This window comes from Pseudorca crassidens, chromosome 10 (assembly GCF_039906515.1).
Source record: "Pseudorca crassidens isolate mPseCra1 chromosome 10, mPseCra1.hap1, whole genome shotgun sequence".
Lineage (NCBI taxonomy): Eukaryota > Metazoa > Chordata > Mammalia > Artiodactyla > Delphinidae > Pseudorca > Pseudorca crassidens.
In genome coordinates this window covers 20,764,272-20,780,350 of record NC_090305.1, presented here as the reverse complement: position 1 = coordinate 20,780,350, position 16,079 = coordinate 20,764,272, and the positions used below count along the sequence as shown (strand labels likewise).

The window sequence follows — 16,079 nt, the reverse complement described above, 5'->3', positions numbered from 1 at the left end:
GGTAGTGGGTGTGACTAAAATGAGTGTGATACTATCTACACGGCTTATGAACTAAAAAAAAAACAGGCCAACCAAAACAGAAACTGGTCTATGGAGCAACCACACCTCCCTCCAGTGCAGGAAAACTATCCACATACTTCATTACATACGCTCTGAATGGAGGACAGGAAATTCTAATTTGCTTACTGGTGTACCCCAATGCCTACAACAGTATCAGGCACATTACGTGAAATCAATACATATCTCCTGACAGACACCAGGGCACCAGCTAAGGAAAACATAAAGTGACCACTATCCCAACCAGGCCCATTTTTGCTCCTCTGGTCATCTAGAATGCAGACTTGAACTCTCCCCATTGTCAGTTTAAATTAAGCCAGGCTCTGTACTTTTATCATTCCCCCCAAAATCTTGGAGGACAGTTATCAGGTGGGAAATGGGACCAAAAAAGCTAGGAGAATTATTAACTGAAACTAACACACTGAGGCTGAAATCAGCCTTCTATAAAAATGATACAAAAAGGAACCCAATGACAGAGGCATTTGTGAATATCTTTTTAGATGAGGATAAGCTGTTTTCCTTTTAGCCAACTTCAAGTGAATTCACATCCTTTCTCCAGCTGAGTTCTAAAGTCTGGTATGCTACTGGAATATATAATTGGACTAGGGACATTCTTGCTTAAAACCTCCTGTGGCTATAATGACAGACTAGACCAAGCAGGCCATACTTTCAACTTTAGCAAGAGAACCTCTTCACAGACCAACAGTGTCTACCCTACAAACAATCTCCTGCTACCCTGCCTGGTGATTATATATGTGTGTGTATATATACACACACACATACATATACATATATGTAAAACAGCTTTATTGAGATATAACTTACATACCATAAAATTCACCCACTTTAAGTGTACAACTCAATGGATTTTAGTATATTTACTTAGTTGTACAACCATCACTACAGTCTATTTAATTTTAGAACATTTCCATCACCCTTATTTCCATTCCTCTGTGAAGTAAGGAAAAAAGTACAGCTAACTGCTGAGGGCTGTGTTGACACCGAAAGAGAAGGAAGTGCGTTTTCTTCGTAAACGAGATTTTAATTTCGCCTGAATTCAATGCCCTGGGTTTGCTGGCAGTCTGAATTTTTTTTTTTTTTCCTGCGGTACGCGGGCCTCTCACTGCCGCGGCCCCTCCCGTTGCGGAGCACAGGCTCCGGACGCGCAGGCTCAGCGGCCATGGCTCACGGGCCCAGCCGCTCCGCGGCACGTGGGATCCTCTCGGACCGGGGCACGAACCCGTGTCCCCTGCATTGGCAGACGGACTCTCAACCACTGCGCCACCAGGGAAGCCCTAGAGATTATTTTTTTAATCGAGACAAATCATCCTATTAGAGGCGGTAATTTCAGTACTGTTCTCAGGACATGACTGAGAGCCATTCAGCTGTCTCGTCGGAGTCTATTTCATAACCCGTAAAAACAAATTTAAAAAATTCTCTAAATAAGGGCTTTGGCGTTTCTCGCCCGATTTCCCATCCCCCAAATTTGGGTCGCCGCGGGGAACCACATGAGATCATCAGTTCTGATTGGTTGAAATCCATGAATGGGGCTTGCTGATTGGGCAGTGCTTCTCTTTGTTCCTGCAAACCGATTCAAGTTTCTCGCCATACTTGGTTCTTTCCCACTTTTCTTTAGTAAGTTGGGAGTATCACCTTTCCCCCCTACCTGTGTCCAGTGAATGGAGGCGAGAGTGGGAGTTACATGGATATATAGACATTAATCTCCGCAATGTTTTCTGACTCAGTAGTTTTCATTTTAACCACACCATTGAGCTGCAGACTCCTGTGCCTTGGCTAATGGTTACAGCTTTCTTTTATGAGTAGTTGGGTGGCCCTGAAAAGGGCCTTTGGTTGAGAAATGCTAACTCTTGATGGCGAAATCGGAAAGCTTAATTAACCGCCGAAGCCGTAGAGAGTACGTCCCTGGCGCTTAAGCGCATAGACCACGTCCATGGCGGTGACAGTCTTGCGCTTGGCGTGCTCGGTGTAGGTGACGGCGTCCCGGATCACGTTCTCCAGGAACACTTTCAACACCCCGCGGGTCTCCTCGTAGATGAGGCCGGAGATACGCTTCACACCGCCACGCCGGGCCAGACGGCGGATGGCGGGTTTGGTGATGCCCTGGATGTTGTCGCGCAGAACCTTGCGGTGGCGCTTAGCGCCTCCCTTACCCAGACCCTTGCCGCCTTTGCCGCGTCCAGACATGGTTTCGAGAGAAGCAAACCAACAGCAACTGACAAAAGAAGGGAGAGCCGATCCTTATATACCTACCACCTCTCCCCCGCCCAACTCCCCCAGAGAGAATGGAAAGCGCGCAAACCGGAAGTGTGACGCCAACAGTCCCCTCCCTTAATCCCGCCTCCAAGCCCCGGGAACTTACGCGAAAGGGCGGGAAGGGCGGGGCGGGTGGGGCAGGTGGGAAGCGGTCAGTTTGACCAATAGTCTTTGCTTCCTTGACTGGGCTACTGTTGTAACTACAGTACTTGGAGGAATTAGGCTTAAGAGGAAACATGATTCCAAATATCCTAAGTAGAAGAAATACTTAAAAAGGCGAAAATTTATTATCAATAAATTTTGATAATCGTAAAAATATCAAGATCAAAGTTAGAAACGTAAAAATGTTTATACTCATACTATTCCTGTGTTTCACAACTAATACAAGGCCATGTTTTTAAAATGCTCTGCAAATGCCAATCATTTCGCGTGCCTCTGAAACTCTGGCTCTTTACTAAGGCAAGAGAAAACAGTATTATTTACATAAACTTAAAAAGGGCCAGTGTGTTCGCATACGTAGTGGATATTTAGACAAAAATTATACATAATCCGACAAGTGTTGATGCATGTCTATTCATTCCCAAGCAGATGCAAAGTTATACTGAACAACTTGAGTTGGAAAGTTAGTTTCTTACAGCCCTTACCTGAAAACGTGGGTGGCTCTGAAAAGAGCCTTTGGTTGAAATTTCAGAGAAAAGCTGTAATTATGCCCGCTCCCCGCGGATCCGGCGGGCTAACTGGATGTCCTTGGGCATGATGGTAACACGCTTAGCGTGGATGGCACACAGATTGGTGTCCTCGAAAAGCCCCACCAGATAGGCTTCGCATGCCTCCTGCAGTGCCATCACCGCCGAACTCTGGAAGCGCAGGTCGGTCTTGAAGTCCTGGGCAATCTCACGCACAAGGCGCTGAAAAGGTAGTTTACGGATAAGAAGCTCCGTGGACTTTTGGTAGCGGCGGATCTCGCGCAAGGCCACCGTGCCGGGTCGGTAGCGGTGGGGTTTTTTCACGCCGCCGGTAGCCGGCGCACTCTTGCGAGCCGCCTTGGTGGCCAGCTGCTTGCGAGGCGCTTTGCCACCAGTGGACTTACGAGCAGTTTGCTTAGTGCGAGCCATGACAAGTGACACATACACAGACGTCCCGAATATTGGCGCAGAAACATTGCCCAGCAGTTTGCTAGTATTTATAGTACCTAAGGTGAAGTGATTGGGCGAGAAAAATGTTTAAGTATTACGTTACAAGCTCTGATTGGTCTACATTTAAACTTTCCAGAAACCGTGCAGTTTCGTTGGCCACTACGTTATATCCTCGGCTCTTTTCAAATTGTTTTTTTGTTCTTTTCCGCCCACGATTTTCATGAGAATGCAATGCCTTGAGCGTTACTTTTTCGAAAAAACAGACCTTAACTTCATTGGAACTGTATATTTATTTAGGTTCTGGAGGGGAGGGGAGAGTGAGAGAATATTGCCCTAATGTACTCTACATTCCCTGCTCGATAACCCGATAACGGATTATAAATTTCCAAAACCATTTCACAAAAAAAGAAATCCCTCTGTAACGCTTAAACTGACTGAGAAACTTCTCTGAAACCTACAAGATGTAAATTCAAGCATAGTAAAATCAAACTAGCGTTTCCAGAAATATCTCCTGTAACAAGGTACTTCTTTGTTAAGTGTTGTTTATGCTCTGACTTTACACTTGGAACTTCCTGAAACTTAAGTTTTCTAAAGTTTAGAATACATTTAGCCAGGTACAACGCCGGACACACAATCACGCCATGCACAACGTCTCAGAGTTTACCTATTAGGAGCAGGCGAGGGACTAGGGCCTATGAATGGATTACGGACCAAAACGAGGACAGCTTAATATTGCCAACGACTGTTCCTATATGTCACGTAAAATAGTCGACTTTAAGAACACCGAATGAGGACCTTTTAGACGAAGAGGCGGTAACCCAGACTCTACCTTCTCATTGGCTAAGTTTGTTATACTGGGTAGCCATTAAGAAAGGAGATCTAGCATCCTTCATTTGCATGGAGCGTTTCTATTGCATTTGAAGCAGTTTAACCCATTAGACACGGGAGGTACAAATTATCTAAACAAGAAAATCCTGCATGCATATTTTCTCTTTTAAAAGCTTTGTTTGATTAGAAGCCACGTTTATTACTCTAAGAAAAGTTTATGTCTTTCCAGAAATTTTCACTTACGAAAACTTCACCTTGGAGAAAGATTGTATACCTGTTATAAATGACTATCCTTCTAACTAAGACGCATAGTTCCAACTGTCCTTTTTCAAATTCTTAGAAATTACGTAATGTATTTTGTAAATACAGACTCTCAAGAAAACAAGTAACAAAGGGTGGTAAAGAAGCTGGACGAATCGTGCGTCTGGAACCCTTACATTATTGGCCACAAGCCGGAAACAAGCTCTTATGTTGTTTGAGGGCTACCAGGGAAGCTCCGGTTACTGAGGCCCGTGCGGACTTGTTTGAAAACTGCAGTCGCGCGCGCGGGAATGACTCGTCACTGCATTCTCCCTGCTGCTAGGCGATCCCAGGGCAGAATTGTGAGGGGATGTCATCCAGAACAGGGCTGTGAGAGGGGCCTTTTATTCTCTTAGTAGTTGGCCTGATTCGCAGTCTGAAGTCGTTTTAGCATTGTTGACGCTTGTACAACCAAAAACAAGTTAAAGCGAGACTGCCCTAAAATGTTATCCCCGGGCTGTGCTTTCACACTAAAGCAACGTATCCCCCACCCTCGCCCCGACACCCACACCCACACACTTCCCCGCGTGCAATGCCTTTCCCGGAACAGTTTAGTCCACCCAGTGCTTACTTGATATTTCTCTTGTGCTAGGTTTTGAGCTTGGGATATGTTGTGAGGTTGAAAAGGGGTCAAAAGTTCGTTAAGGGCATTAAACTGTAGAAGCAAGTTGCAATTACAGAAATTGTTTGCGTGCTGTTTTCCACCTGTGCAGCTTGTTAACTGCAGTGTTAGCCAGTTCTTTTGCTTTCTACTATTCTTTGCCCCAAATAGATGCACGCTGGTTCAGACCAAGGGCACCGGCGTCTCGGGTCTACCACACATCACTCAGCGCTGCCAGGAAAGGCAATGGCATCGATGAAAACTTGTCCCAAACCTGCAGACCAGGCCTACATCCCCTCGCTTTCTGCTGTCCCTCCCCAGTCACTCAAGACACAACGTTTTGCATTTATTGCAGATTAGAAACAAATGTCCTTTTGACATTGCTTCCTAGAGGCGAGGTTTCACGTGAAACTCCTTGGGTTCTTACGTGATTGCCTTCTTTACAGCTCTTTCCCACCCCACCTCCCCCTAGGATAAAACCCTGCTTTTTTAAAGAGAAGTAGCACCCTCTGATGGTAATGGGCGGCAGAGCCGTACCCTTTCCTGCCTAGTATTTCTGTCTCCATTAGGCGACCAGCGGGGGGGATGGGGGAGGAGGAGGGCAGGGTGCTGTTCTGGGTGCCTCAGTGCAAGCGGCAGGGAAGAAGGCCTATAGGCCCCAGCGGCCGGCATTGGCCTTCGGAGACCCGGAGGGGCGCGCAGGGGCCGCTAGGGTGCCGGGGGCGGGCGCCAGCGCGCACCAATCACAGCGCAGCCTCGCCCTATAAATACCGCGCGCTCTGGCCGCTCGAGTTTTACTGCCTTGTCAGGTCCTAGTAGTTTTCTTAGTTCTTCTTTGCTTCCGTCATGTCCGAGACCGCACCGCCCGTCCCAGCTGCTTCCACTCCCCCCGAGAAGCCTTCAGCTGGCAGGAAAGCGAAGAAGCCTGTGAAGGCTGCAGCAACTGCCAAGAAGAAACCCGCGGGTCCGTCAGTCTCGGAGCTGATTGTGCAGGCCGTTTCTTCTTCTAAGGAGCGCAGCGGCGTGTCCTTGGCTGCGCTCAAGAAGGCGCTGGCGGCCGCCGGCTACGACGTGGAGAAGAACAACAGCCGCATCAAGCTAGGCCTTAGGAGCCTGGTGAGCAAAGGCACTCTGGTGCAGACTAAGGGCACCGGCGCCTCGGGCTCTTTCAAGTTCAACAGGAAAGTAGCCTCGGTGGATAGCAAGCCCAGCGCCACAAAGGTAGCAGTGAAAGCGAAGGTAACGAGTTCTTCTAAGAAGCCCAAGAAGGCCACCGGGGCGGCTGCTGGTAAAAAAGGTGTCAAGACTCCGAAGAAGGCTAAAAAGTCTGCGGCGACAAAGAAGTCCTCCAAGAGTCCCAAGAAGTCCAGGGTTGTGAAGCCTAAGAAAATAGGTAAGAGTCCTGCTAAAGCCAGGGCTGTGAAACCCAAAGCGGCCAAAGCAAAGGTGACCAAGCCAAAGACTGCTGCCAAGCCCAAGAAGGCAGCACCGAAGAAAAAGTAAAAGTTCTGGTTGGAAGCTGCTTCCAATAACCCAACGGCTCTTTTAAGAGCCACCTACTTATTTCAGGGAAAGGGCTTTAAGTACGCAAGCTCTCCTGTCTTACAAGTTTCATAAATTTCAGGCCCATGCAAATGCAGTGTGTTTAAGCCAATCCTTGCTCCACGTCAGAATTCTTTTGAGATTAAATTCTCGTTGTGGGATTTGTAAATTGATTCCTGAGGAAGCTGGTGGGTTTTTTTTGTTTTGTTTTGATTTTGGTCTCCCAAGTGATTTAAACTTCAACGCTCAGGAACTATTTCCCTAGTCTCATTTTAACCAGAAGCTTACATCTCTACCTGTACGTTAGAAATATCTGGGGGAGCTTTTTGAACCGATCCTGAAGTCCCACACTCCAAACACTCGTCCTCAGTGGTAACTGCCTGTAGCTGCGATTGAACCTGTGGATGAGGCTGGGTACGTGTACTATGTGCTCGTTTGTCAACTCAACATTTCCTTGGCATTCTCTGCGAGACCAAAGTGGGGACATTATGTTCTTGGGCAATATTGCTAAATCGGCTTTTTCCAAAATTGGGTGGCCCTGAAAAATGCTTTTGAGGAGATGTGGCTCAAGAGCTGTCTGACGTTGGGAATGACGGTGATCCTCTAGCTTACATGGCACTCAGACTGGTGTCCTTGAGTTTACCAGGTAGGCCTCACACGCCTCCTGCAGCGACATCACAGTCGAGCTCTGACTTGCAGATCGTTCATGCTCGGCGACTTACCCTGGGTCCATTTGCAGGTTGTCAGCTAGTCCCGGTTTCTCTTTATAGAAACAGAACTGCCCTGATTGGGTAATATTTGAAACTCCCACTCTGTGCCTAACTAGATCGTATTTCTCTGCCTGCAGGGTTTTCAACCCTGGTGCGCTGCACCACGTTAAATACTCGGGGACACTTTCATAGAATTGCCCCTTTAAGCTTTTGAAACTTTAATTCTGGGATTCATTTTGTAACGTCTTTTTTCACATTCGAGAAAAAAAAGTACCATATGTTGAGCCAGGTTTACTCACTTTTACTTAGCGAAGCTCAATTAGTTGTAACACTTTTACATATGTGCATACAAATTCTTTAATAGTCAGTTGTTTTATGTTTTGTCTTTCCCCCCATTGTTTTGCATGGCTCCTTGCATCCCCTTAATGTCTGCCTTACTGTCACTTCACATCCCTACTCCCCTTCCCCAAACAGGTATGTAGCTATTCATGTTTTCCTTCGAATTCAGTCTTTTACATACACTTATCCATAAACAGGCATGACTGTTTTCTTTTTCTGGTAGTGTTTTATTATTTACAAAATGGCGATATATACGCTTCTCTGCTTTTCTCTTAACCGTAAAAGAAATCCTTTCAAGTCAAATCTTTTTTTTTTAATGTCCTGCATGTGGAGTAGAATAATTTATTCATCCATTTCATATTGATAAGTATTGACATCTCTATTTACAAATAGTGCAATAAACAATAGAACTCCAAAGCTGAAATTGCTAGATTAGTTAGAGTGTATTTTAAATTTCAGTTGGCCCTGACGTAGCCTGAAAATGGCTCCCCCTCCTGCATTCCAACCATCAGGGCGTGATATCATTAATTTCTGCCAGTCTAAAGGGGGTAAAATTATTTCACATTATCACTTTGATTTGCGTTACCATGACCACCAGTGCATCCTTTCTTTAGGTTTATTGGCCATTTGAATAAGCTTTTCAGAGAATTTCCATTTATATCTCTGCTAATTTTTCATTAGGCAGTTTGTCTTTTTCCTGCCCAATTGTGTTTTTTATATAGAAAAAAGAAAAAAAAAAGAAAAAAAAAAATGAACCTTATACTTATCACCTGTGTTGCAGATAGTTTTCTACTCTTGGCTTTTATCTCTATATTTCCTTTGTTTATGGTGTATTTTCCATTTATATGTGTTATATAAAATTTATTAGATATATATAAAATTTGAATATTAGACATTTTAATCACAAATGTATCTTTTATAGCTTCTAGATTTCCACTCTTGGTTTAGAAACTGAATCCCACCCCTCCATTATTTATTCACCTCCTAGCTTGTCTTCTAAAAATTTTTGCTTCTTAAAAAATGTTTAGTTTCTAATCCATCTAGAATGTGTTTTACGTAGTTTAAGATAGAATCCAAGTTTACATCCTTCCAGATGGATGGCCAGTTGTTTTAACACCATTTGTTAAATAATCCATTCACTTCTCACACTGAACTGAAATATATCATTTTTGTTATTTATTAAATTCTTATATAATGAGATCTATTTCTGTATTCTCATTCTTTTCTACTGTTCTCTCTGTATGAGTCATGTGTCCTTCTCAATTCTATTCCTAATTAATTTATTTCCTTGTTTCTATTGTGAATGGAATACTCATTTCCTATTTTTAGGTCTTACTGCTAGGAAGGAAGAAATGTATTGATATGTTGTATGCAGCAAACTTACTGATTTCTATAATTCTACTTCCTTTACTCCTTAAACTAAGGAGTTTTTCCTAGTCATTAGCAAAATAATTTTAACTTTTTTTGTTTTCCTTAAATGTGAATACCAAGCATTTAATTTTCTTTTTGTGTAGCATTTGCTAAGAATTTCCAAAATAAAGTTGAATAATATTTTTAGGAGGCATCCCTTTTTAGTTCTTCGTTTTAATTAGCATGGTATTAAGTGTTGTCCTTTATAATAATATCTGTTATTAACTTTTTGTATCTCCATTAGATTTAAATGGTTACCTTCAATTCCTATTTTACTTTAAAAAAAATTTAAATGGCTGCCGTACTTCATGTGTTGATATCATCATATGGTTTTTCTCTTTTAATTTGTTCAGTGCTTTCTTAGATGTTAAGCCCTCAAACTCAATGTGGCTGAAAGAATGAGATGAGTTTTCCTAAGACGGTCATCTATAAGAGAGAAGCAAGTGTGTGGTGGAGTTGGGGGAGGGTGAATCAGAAATTCTGTTGTGAAATTTGCAGAGTCCAAGAGATTACCAAGTGGATAAGGGAGTAATCAACTGGGTTCAAATGTTGATGATAGACTGAAGTGATTAGAAGCCTGAGAATAGTTCCTTGGTTTAGCAGTATGGAGGTCAGTAGTTGTGACAAGAGTAGTTTTGGGGAGGATGGAGTTGAATTAAGATGGAGTTATTGGTCTATGGATGGCTTTTAAAGTCATGAGACTTGGTGAGGTCACCAAGGGGGCGACTGAGGTAGAGAAGAATATAAAGAAAGGGGAAAGGACAGAGGAGACCTGGCCCTGATCATTTATCATACATACATAAATCTGAATCATTATTCTACCTCTTTGTGCTTCCATTTGCTTATTTAAAAGCAAAACGGTTAGATTAGAATAGTGTTTTTCATGGCCTGTTAGGAATAGAATAGACTAGAACATATTAGAGTGTGCACATTGTAAGGATAAATACGGCTTCCTGGAATTTAGGCTTCAGACACTTATGTTGTTAGGCATATGCGTGTACGTTCTGGGTCATAAAGAAGAAAGCATATCTTATTGGGGTTACAGTCAAAGAAGTCTGAAACCCAGTGGTTAACATGCTCCTTATGGTCTTTTACAATTCCAGGAGTCTATCGTTTTGATGTTCTGACCACAGAATTATATCAGCTCTAACATCCACGTAAGAGGAGACAGACTTGAAATCAATCTCACTGATTGTCTGAGAGATCTTCTGAGACCAGTAGGTAAGAATGGTGACACAGAAATTATATTCTTTACTAATAATTGGTTTGATTATCCCTGCCTGTGGGGTTTTTTGAAAGAAAAGAAAAAAGAGAGGGACAGAGAAAAGAACAGAAGGTTATATGACTGCCAGAACAATTGAAGACCAGTGGGGCCTCCTTAAGAAGATATAAACCATAAATAAGGGGTTTTGCTGTGTAAGATGTACAATAATAACACGTAAAAGAAAAAAGAAAAAAAATAAGATGAGGGGAGAACTCTCTCATCCTGATGCTACAAGTTTTATTGTATCCTATGTGGCCAAAGTAAAAACGGGGAATATTGGGGGAGGAGAAGGGAATTTCTTCTTTTCTTTATACCATAACATATTTTTCAGCTCTTCAACAATGTGCCCATGTAGAAAAATATAATTATTCTGCATATAAAAACAGAACTGGATTAAAAAAGAAGTACTAACTCCTAAATAGTAAAATGGCGGCCTTGCAAAGGCCACAGTATTCCATTGTGCGATGCTACATAGTTTATTTCACCAGTCACCTATTGCTGGATTCTTAAAAATTAGGTAACAACAATTACATAATCATTTTCAAGTGTGTCTCAAAAGTAGGTCGCCAGAAGTGGGATATCTATTTCAAAGGGTGAAAAGTAACATTGCAAATAACAGGGCATGGTAAAAGTATAACAATGGAAGCTTAAAAACAAATACAAATACCTAAAGACAAAAATATTACTAGATTTCAACTATCATGGGTCACATCTTTTTTAATTTTATTTTTTAATAAATAATTTGATTCAAAAATCAAAACCGTATGAAAAAATATGTACCCAGAAGTCAAGTTCCACACCCCTGTCCCTGACGACACAGTTCCCCTTCCACTGTTTCTTTATGCAAATAGAAATGAAAAATATATATACTCTTCTTTCTCACCCTTTCATAGGATAATATATACATGTTCTCTACCATTGTTCGCTTAGCAGTATGTCCTGGAGCTGTGTCTACAACAGGAAACAGAGGTCTTCCTTATTCTTTCCATGGGTACATGATATTGTGTAAAGGAACAACGGTTTATTCTGCTTTCAGAATCTCTATATATTAGCGAGATTAGCCCTTCATAATAAGAGTTGCAAAATATTTTTTTCAGACAGTCATTTGTCGTTTAACTTTGATTATGATAAAATTTGTTATGCAGCCTTTTTATTTTTATGTAATTGAATTTACCAATATTTTCTTTCATGGCTTTTGGATTTTGAGTAATATTTAGAAAGGTCTTTCCCACTTCAAGAATCAAAGGAATTCGCCTATATTTTCTTTAAGTACTTCTGGCTTTTTGTTTTGTTTCGCTTGTATGTTTCAATCTTTGATCTACTTGAAGTTCCTTCTGGTGTTTTACAAATGGCTATTTAGTTGTCTCAGCACTATTAAAAAAGTCCATCTTTACTACTAGTGATTAGAAATGCTTTCTTCATTGGATACAAAATTCCTGTATTACTTGTCTATTTCTAGACTTTCTATTCTGTTGCGTCAGTCTTTCTGTTAAGCACTAATACCACATTGTTTTAATTGAGGATTGATGATCCTTTATAAAATATGAATAAGATCATCCACTCTTCCTGTTCTTATTTTTCAATTATAGGGCAATTGTAGGACAATTCCAGCTTTTCAAAGAACTGTGGAATTCTTAGAGCTAGAAAAGCCTTGGAAGTCATTTAGTTTTTGTTTCTGCCAGGGAAAATTCTGTAGGAACTAACGTGCTCTCTGAACTCCACCCCACAGCAGCTCCTTACCAGCTGTTAAAGGCCAATAATATCTTAAGGGTAGTACGCGTTTACGTCGAATCTATACTGAGCCAGGGTCAATGCAAAAATGTGAGAAGAAAGGGGAGTACGTTTTATAATTTGTGGGTGCTCTCTTTGAACTAATTTATCACTTCTTCCTCTAAACTCTCTGGAGGGTCACGATGCTTCCCTTTCCACATGGGAACTCCTAACTACAAAGAGAGATGTAAGGAAGTAGGTGAAATATTCTCATTCCAGTGCCTACGAAGATGATATAGGTTTGGTAAACAGCCACTCTCTGCCACACTTCTGCATGTTTCTGTTTTTTAAAGGCTCATTCACTTATTTGTTGACTCTTCAGAGAGAGGGCAAGGTCCAAGTGTGCAAGCCTAGACAATGTGTAGGTTGAATTATGTCCCACCCACCCCCCCTTCCCCCAAAAGTATGTTTAAATCATAACCCCCATTGCTTCAGAATGTAACCTTATTTGGAAATAGGGTGGTTGCAAATGTAATTCAGTTAAAATGAGGCCACGGTTGAATAGAAAGGGCCCCTCTGATTGGCAATTCCTCGTAGACCAGCTTCCGCCAGTTTGCGGAATGGGCGGAGGCCTCGACTCCAACCTGGGCTGCCCGTCCCACCTGCCACCTGCCTGCCAATGTGGAAGGGAGGCCGCAGCCCAAGGGCAGCCCCTAGGGATACTGCCGCCTGCCCTGGTGGGGGTGGGACCTTGAACGCCCCCAGGACCCTCATCTGGAGAGAAGTGAGAGTGCCCCATGGTGGGGGGGGTGCTGAAGTTATCTTGTGGTTCGTCTGGGGTGTGGTGGGCCTGGGTAAGGCCAAAGAAGTGACACCCGGCGACACCCCTGGGGGAGAAGACCCTTCAGTGCCACCTACAGAACCGCAGGATGTCAGTCCTCTGCCTGAGCTCCCCTCCCTCACGTCCACATCCCTTTTTAATTTGTCTGGAGCAGGCCAGTCTTCAGTAAGTTATTTAAAAGCTCTCTAGCTACCGGAATTTGCTTCAAGGGTTGAGAACTACTGATCTGGGCGGAGCCCCTCACAGTAGTGAATGTTGTTTCTTCCTCGATCTCTAAAACTGAGTTAATATTTTTCTGGAGTAATGGTAGGCCCAGAGAAAGAATTGAATTACCCAGGATTCCACAAAGATTAAGTGATGGTGGCCCAAGAATTCCTCTTCAGCAGGTCAGAAGTATAAAAGTGTTTTGCAATCATTATATAAATTAACAAAAATCTTGTTTATTGTGTTGTATACCTAGTGCTTTGTGCCTGAGCACTTCTCACTACAAACTGGGGTTATTGCCCCACTATTACACTTGAGGAAGCGGATGGAGGTACAGAGGGGTGGTGTCACTTGTCTACTTGTAAAGTAAAATCAGAAATTGGACATAGATCTGGCTGGATCATAGAAAGGTGGAAATTTTTATTTTTAAACTTTACCTAATATCTTTAATGGATCGCAGGATGTCCAGAGAACTAAAACAGGAACTGAGGAGTGGCATCAAGATTGAAAAAAGGAAAACAACCAGTCCCATCCTCAGAGAACCTAGAGAAAAGAGACACAGGGAGACTGATGGCTGAGATACAAGATGTGGGAAGGAGGAGATCTGAAGACTAGAGGTCCTGCCCATGAATTGGAGTGATGAGCGGACACCCAGTTCCTGGAATATGACAGATTGGATCATTTTTACTTGTCCAGGGGCATCAGGATAAACTCAAGGAGATTAGCATAGTCTCTTGGCCACAAGCTAATTAATATGCTAATCAAGCACCTTCTTGAACAACGATCGCTGTCTTCCTTATTCCTGGTGAAGAAGGGACTTTTTAGGGGTGAAGAGCCTATGTGCAGAGCTTCCTGCATTTCCAATCCCAGCTGCCTGATAACGCCGTTCCCTCACTGCGAGTCCCAGAGAACCGGTGCACAGACTCCACTTCAGGCTGTTGGTGTGAGTGGGTGTGAGAGGCAAGGCTGAGAGAGGAGGATGTGAGGAGCCATTCGCACAGAATCCCAGGCACTGAGGCTGTTTGTGTGGATGAAGAAAGTGGAATTATTGATGGTGCTGAGAGCTCTAATAGACCTTGTCTTTGGGGAGAAACTGGTGCCGAATCTACTGAGGACTAGGCACTCAGAATGCCTCTGCATCTCTGTCCCTCCTTAATTTAGATTTTGAGACTGTATGCAGCAAATGTCTTATGATAGATTGCAAAAATTGCCCTAAATTTATCTCATCTTATTGCTCATTACAATGTGACATTGTCGCTCCTCTCATCAAGAGGTGGAGTTTAGGGCTTCCCTGGTGGCGCAGTGGTTGAGAGTCCGCCTGCCGATGCAGGGGACACAGGTTCGTGCCCCGGTCCGGGAAGATCCCACGTGCCGCGGAGCGGCTGGGCCCGTGAGCCATGGCCGCTAAGCCTGCGCGTCCGGAGCCTGTGCTCCGCAACGGGAGAGGCCACAACAGTGAGAGGCCCGTGTACCACAAAAAAAAAAAAAAAAAAAGAGGTGGAGTTTATATCTCTCCCTTGAATCTGGGCTTGGCCGAGTGATCTAACAAATGTGACCTGAGAAGATGCTTGAAAAGAGCCTGGCACATTGCAGCTTGTCCCCGTCTTGGTTCTCCCACAGCCCTGAAACACCCATGTTACGAAAGAGACTGAGCTCGTCTGCTGGAGAATGAAGCACCCAGTCAACAGCCTACCAACTGCCAGACTTGCAGGTGAGGCCATCCTATATTACCCAACGCCAGCTGACTCTCCAGCTGATAGAGACGCAGGAGAAGAACCAGCAGGATTCAACCCTGACTACAAGAACCACCAGCTGACCTACAGAATTGTAAGTGAATAAGTGGTAGTAGTTTTAAGCAAATAAGTTTTGGGGTGGTTTGTCACGTGCTTAGTGAATGGCCATGAATTAGTCTTCTAGGACAGTGACAGCTTTGCCTGTCCTTCAGGAGAAGGAACCACGCTTCTGCAGCAAATCCCAGATGTATCCAGCTCCTTGTTCTCTCCCCTCCCCCCTCCTTTTTTTTTTTTTTTTCATTTTTATATCCCTCCCTTTCCTACGTTAGGAAACAGAAGTGGGGATTAATGAAGTGGTCTAGGCTCCAGTGATGTTTTCACCTGCAAACTTTAGCATTCTCCATTCCCATCTCCTCGGAAAGGTTCTCCCATCTGACTCACCAGCCCATAGTTTTCCACATTATCAAAGCCCCTCCAGGTTCCCAGCTCCTGGAGGGGTTGGCTGATGACAGTGAGAGTTATGGAAACAGAAGAGGTGGGTAGGGGAAGTGGGGGAAAGGGAAAGAGGGAGATAAGAATATATCAATAGTATTTTAAATAAATGTCCATATACTGTAACTCGGAAACTTTCTTTCAAAAACCCACCCTGAGGTAAACAAGAGAAGTGAAAACCTACTTACATACAATGATGTTCATTTGAACATAAGTTATAATTGCAAGAAACAACATAAGTTATAATTGCGTATGTGCTATTATGAGATCGCTACAGTCATTTAAAACCACATATTAGCATGTGTAATGCCATGGGGGAATGCTCACACTGAGAAAAACATGCAAGATCAAATATATGTATGGGGAAGGTGATTACCACCACAGTACGAGTGTCCATTCCTTAGAACTGAGAGTATAATTTGTTGTATTTTACAGTATTCCGTAATAAATATCTGTTAATTTAATCATTTAATATCTATATCTTTCTATACATATATTTATATATAGAAAGAGGACAAGAGTGGGGGAGGTAGCAGTGGTTGCTGTCTCTGCAAAGTTGAGCTCAGATCTGGTTGTGGGTGAAGGTGGTAACTAAGGTGTGACCCCAGAATGCAGGGTACCAGCACAGGGAAGGTGGA

The 16,079-nt window shown here is 43.2% G+C and overlaps 3 protein-coding genes across 3 annotated transcripts; 1 reads left to right on the top strand and 2 right to left on the bottom strand.

The window, feature by feature from the left end:
* Positions 1-877: 877 nt before the first annotated feature.
* On the bottom strand, positions 878-2,262 carry H4C1 (H4 clustered histone 1). Its single transcript, XM_067752184.1, has one exon. It carries the CDS (start codon positions 2,260-2,262, stop codon positions 1,951-1,953), a length of 312 nt encoding a protein of 103 aa, XP_067608285.1. The 3' UTR covers positions 878-1,950.
* Positions 2,263-3,035: 773 nt separating this feature from the next.
* On the bottom strand, positions 3,036-3,469 carry LOC137231662 (histone H3.1). Its single transcript, XM_067752183.1, has one exon. It carries the CDS (start codon positions 3,444-3,446, stop codon positions 3,036-3,038), a length of 411 nt encoding a protein of 136 aa, XP_067608284.1. The 5' UTR covers positions 3,447-3,469.
* Positions 3,470-6,008: 2,539 nt separating this feature from the next.
* On the top strand, positions 6,009-13,815 carry H1-1 (H1.1 linker histone, cluster member). Its single transcript, XM_067752182.1, has 3 exons — positions 6,009-6,589; positions 10,301-10,418; positions 13,677-13,815. Exons 1-2 carry the CDS (start codon positions 6,043-6,045, stop codon positions 10,345-10,347), a joined length of 594 nt encoding a protein of 197 aa, XP_067608283.1. The 5' UTR covers positions 6,009-6,042; the 3' UTR covers positions 10,348-10,418; positions 13,677-13,815.
* Positions 13,816-16,079: the final 2,264 nt, after the last annotated feature.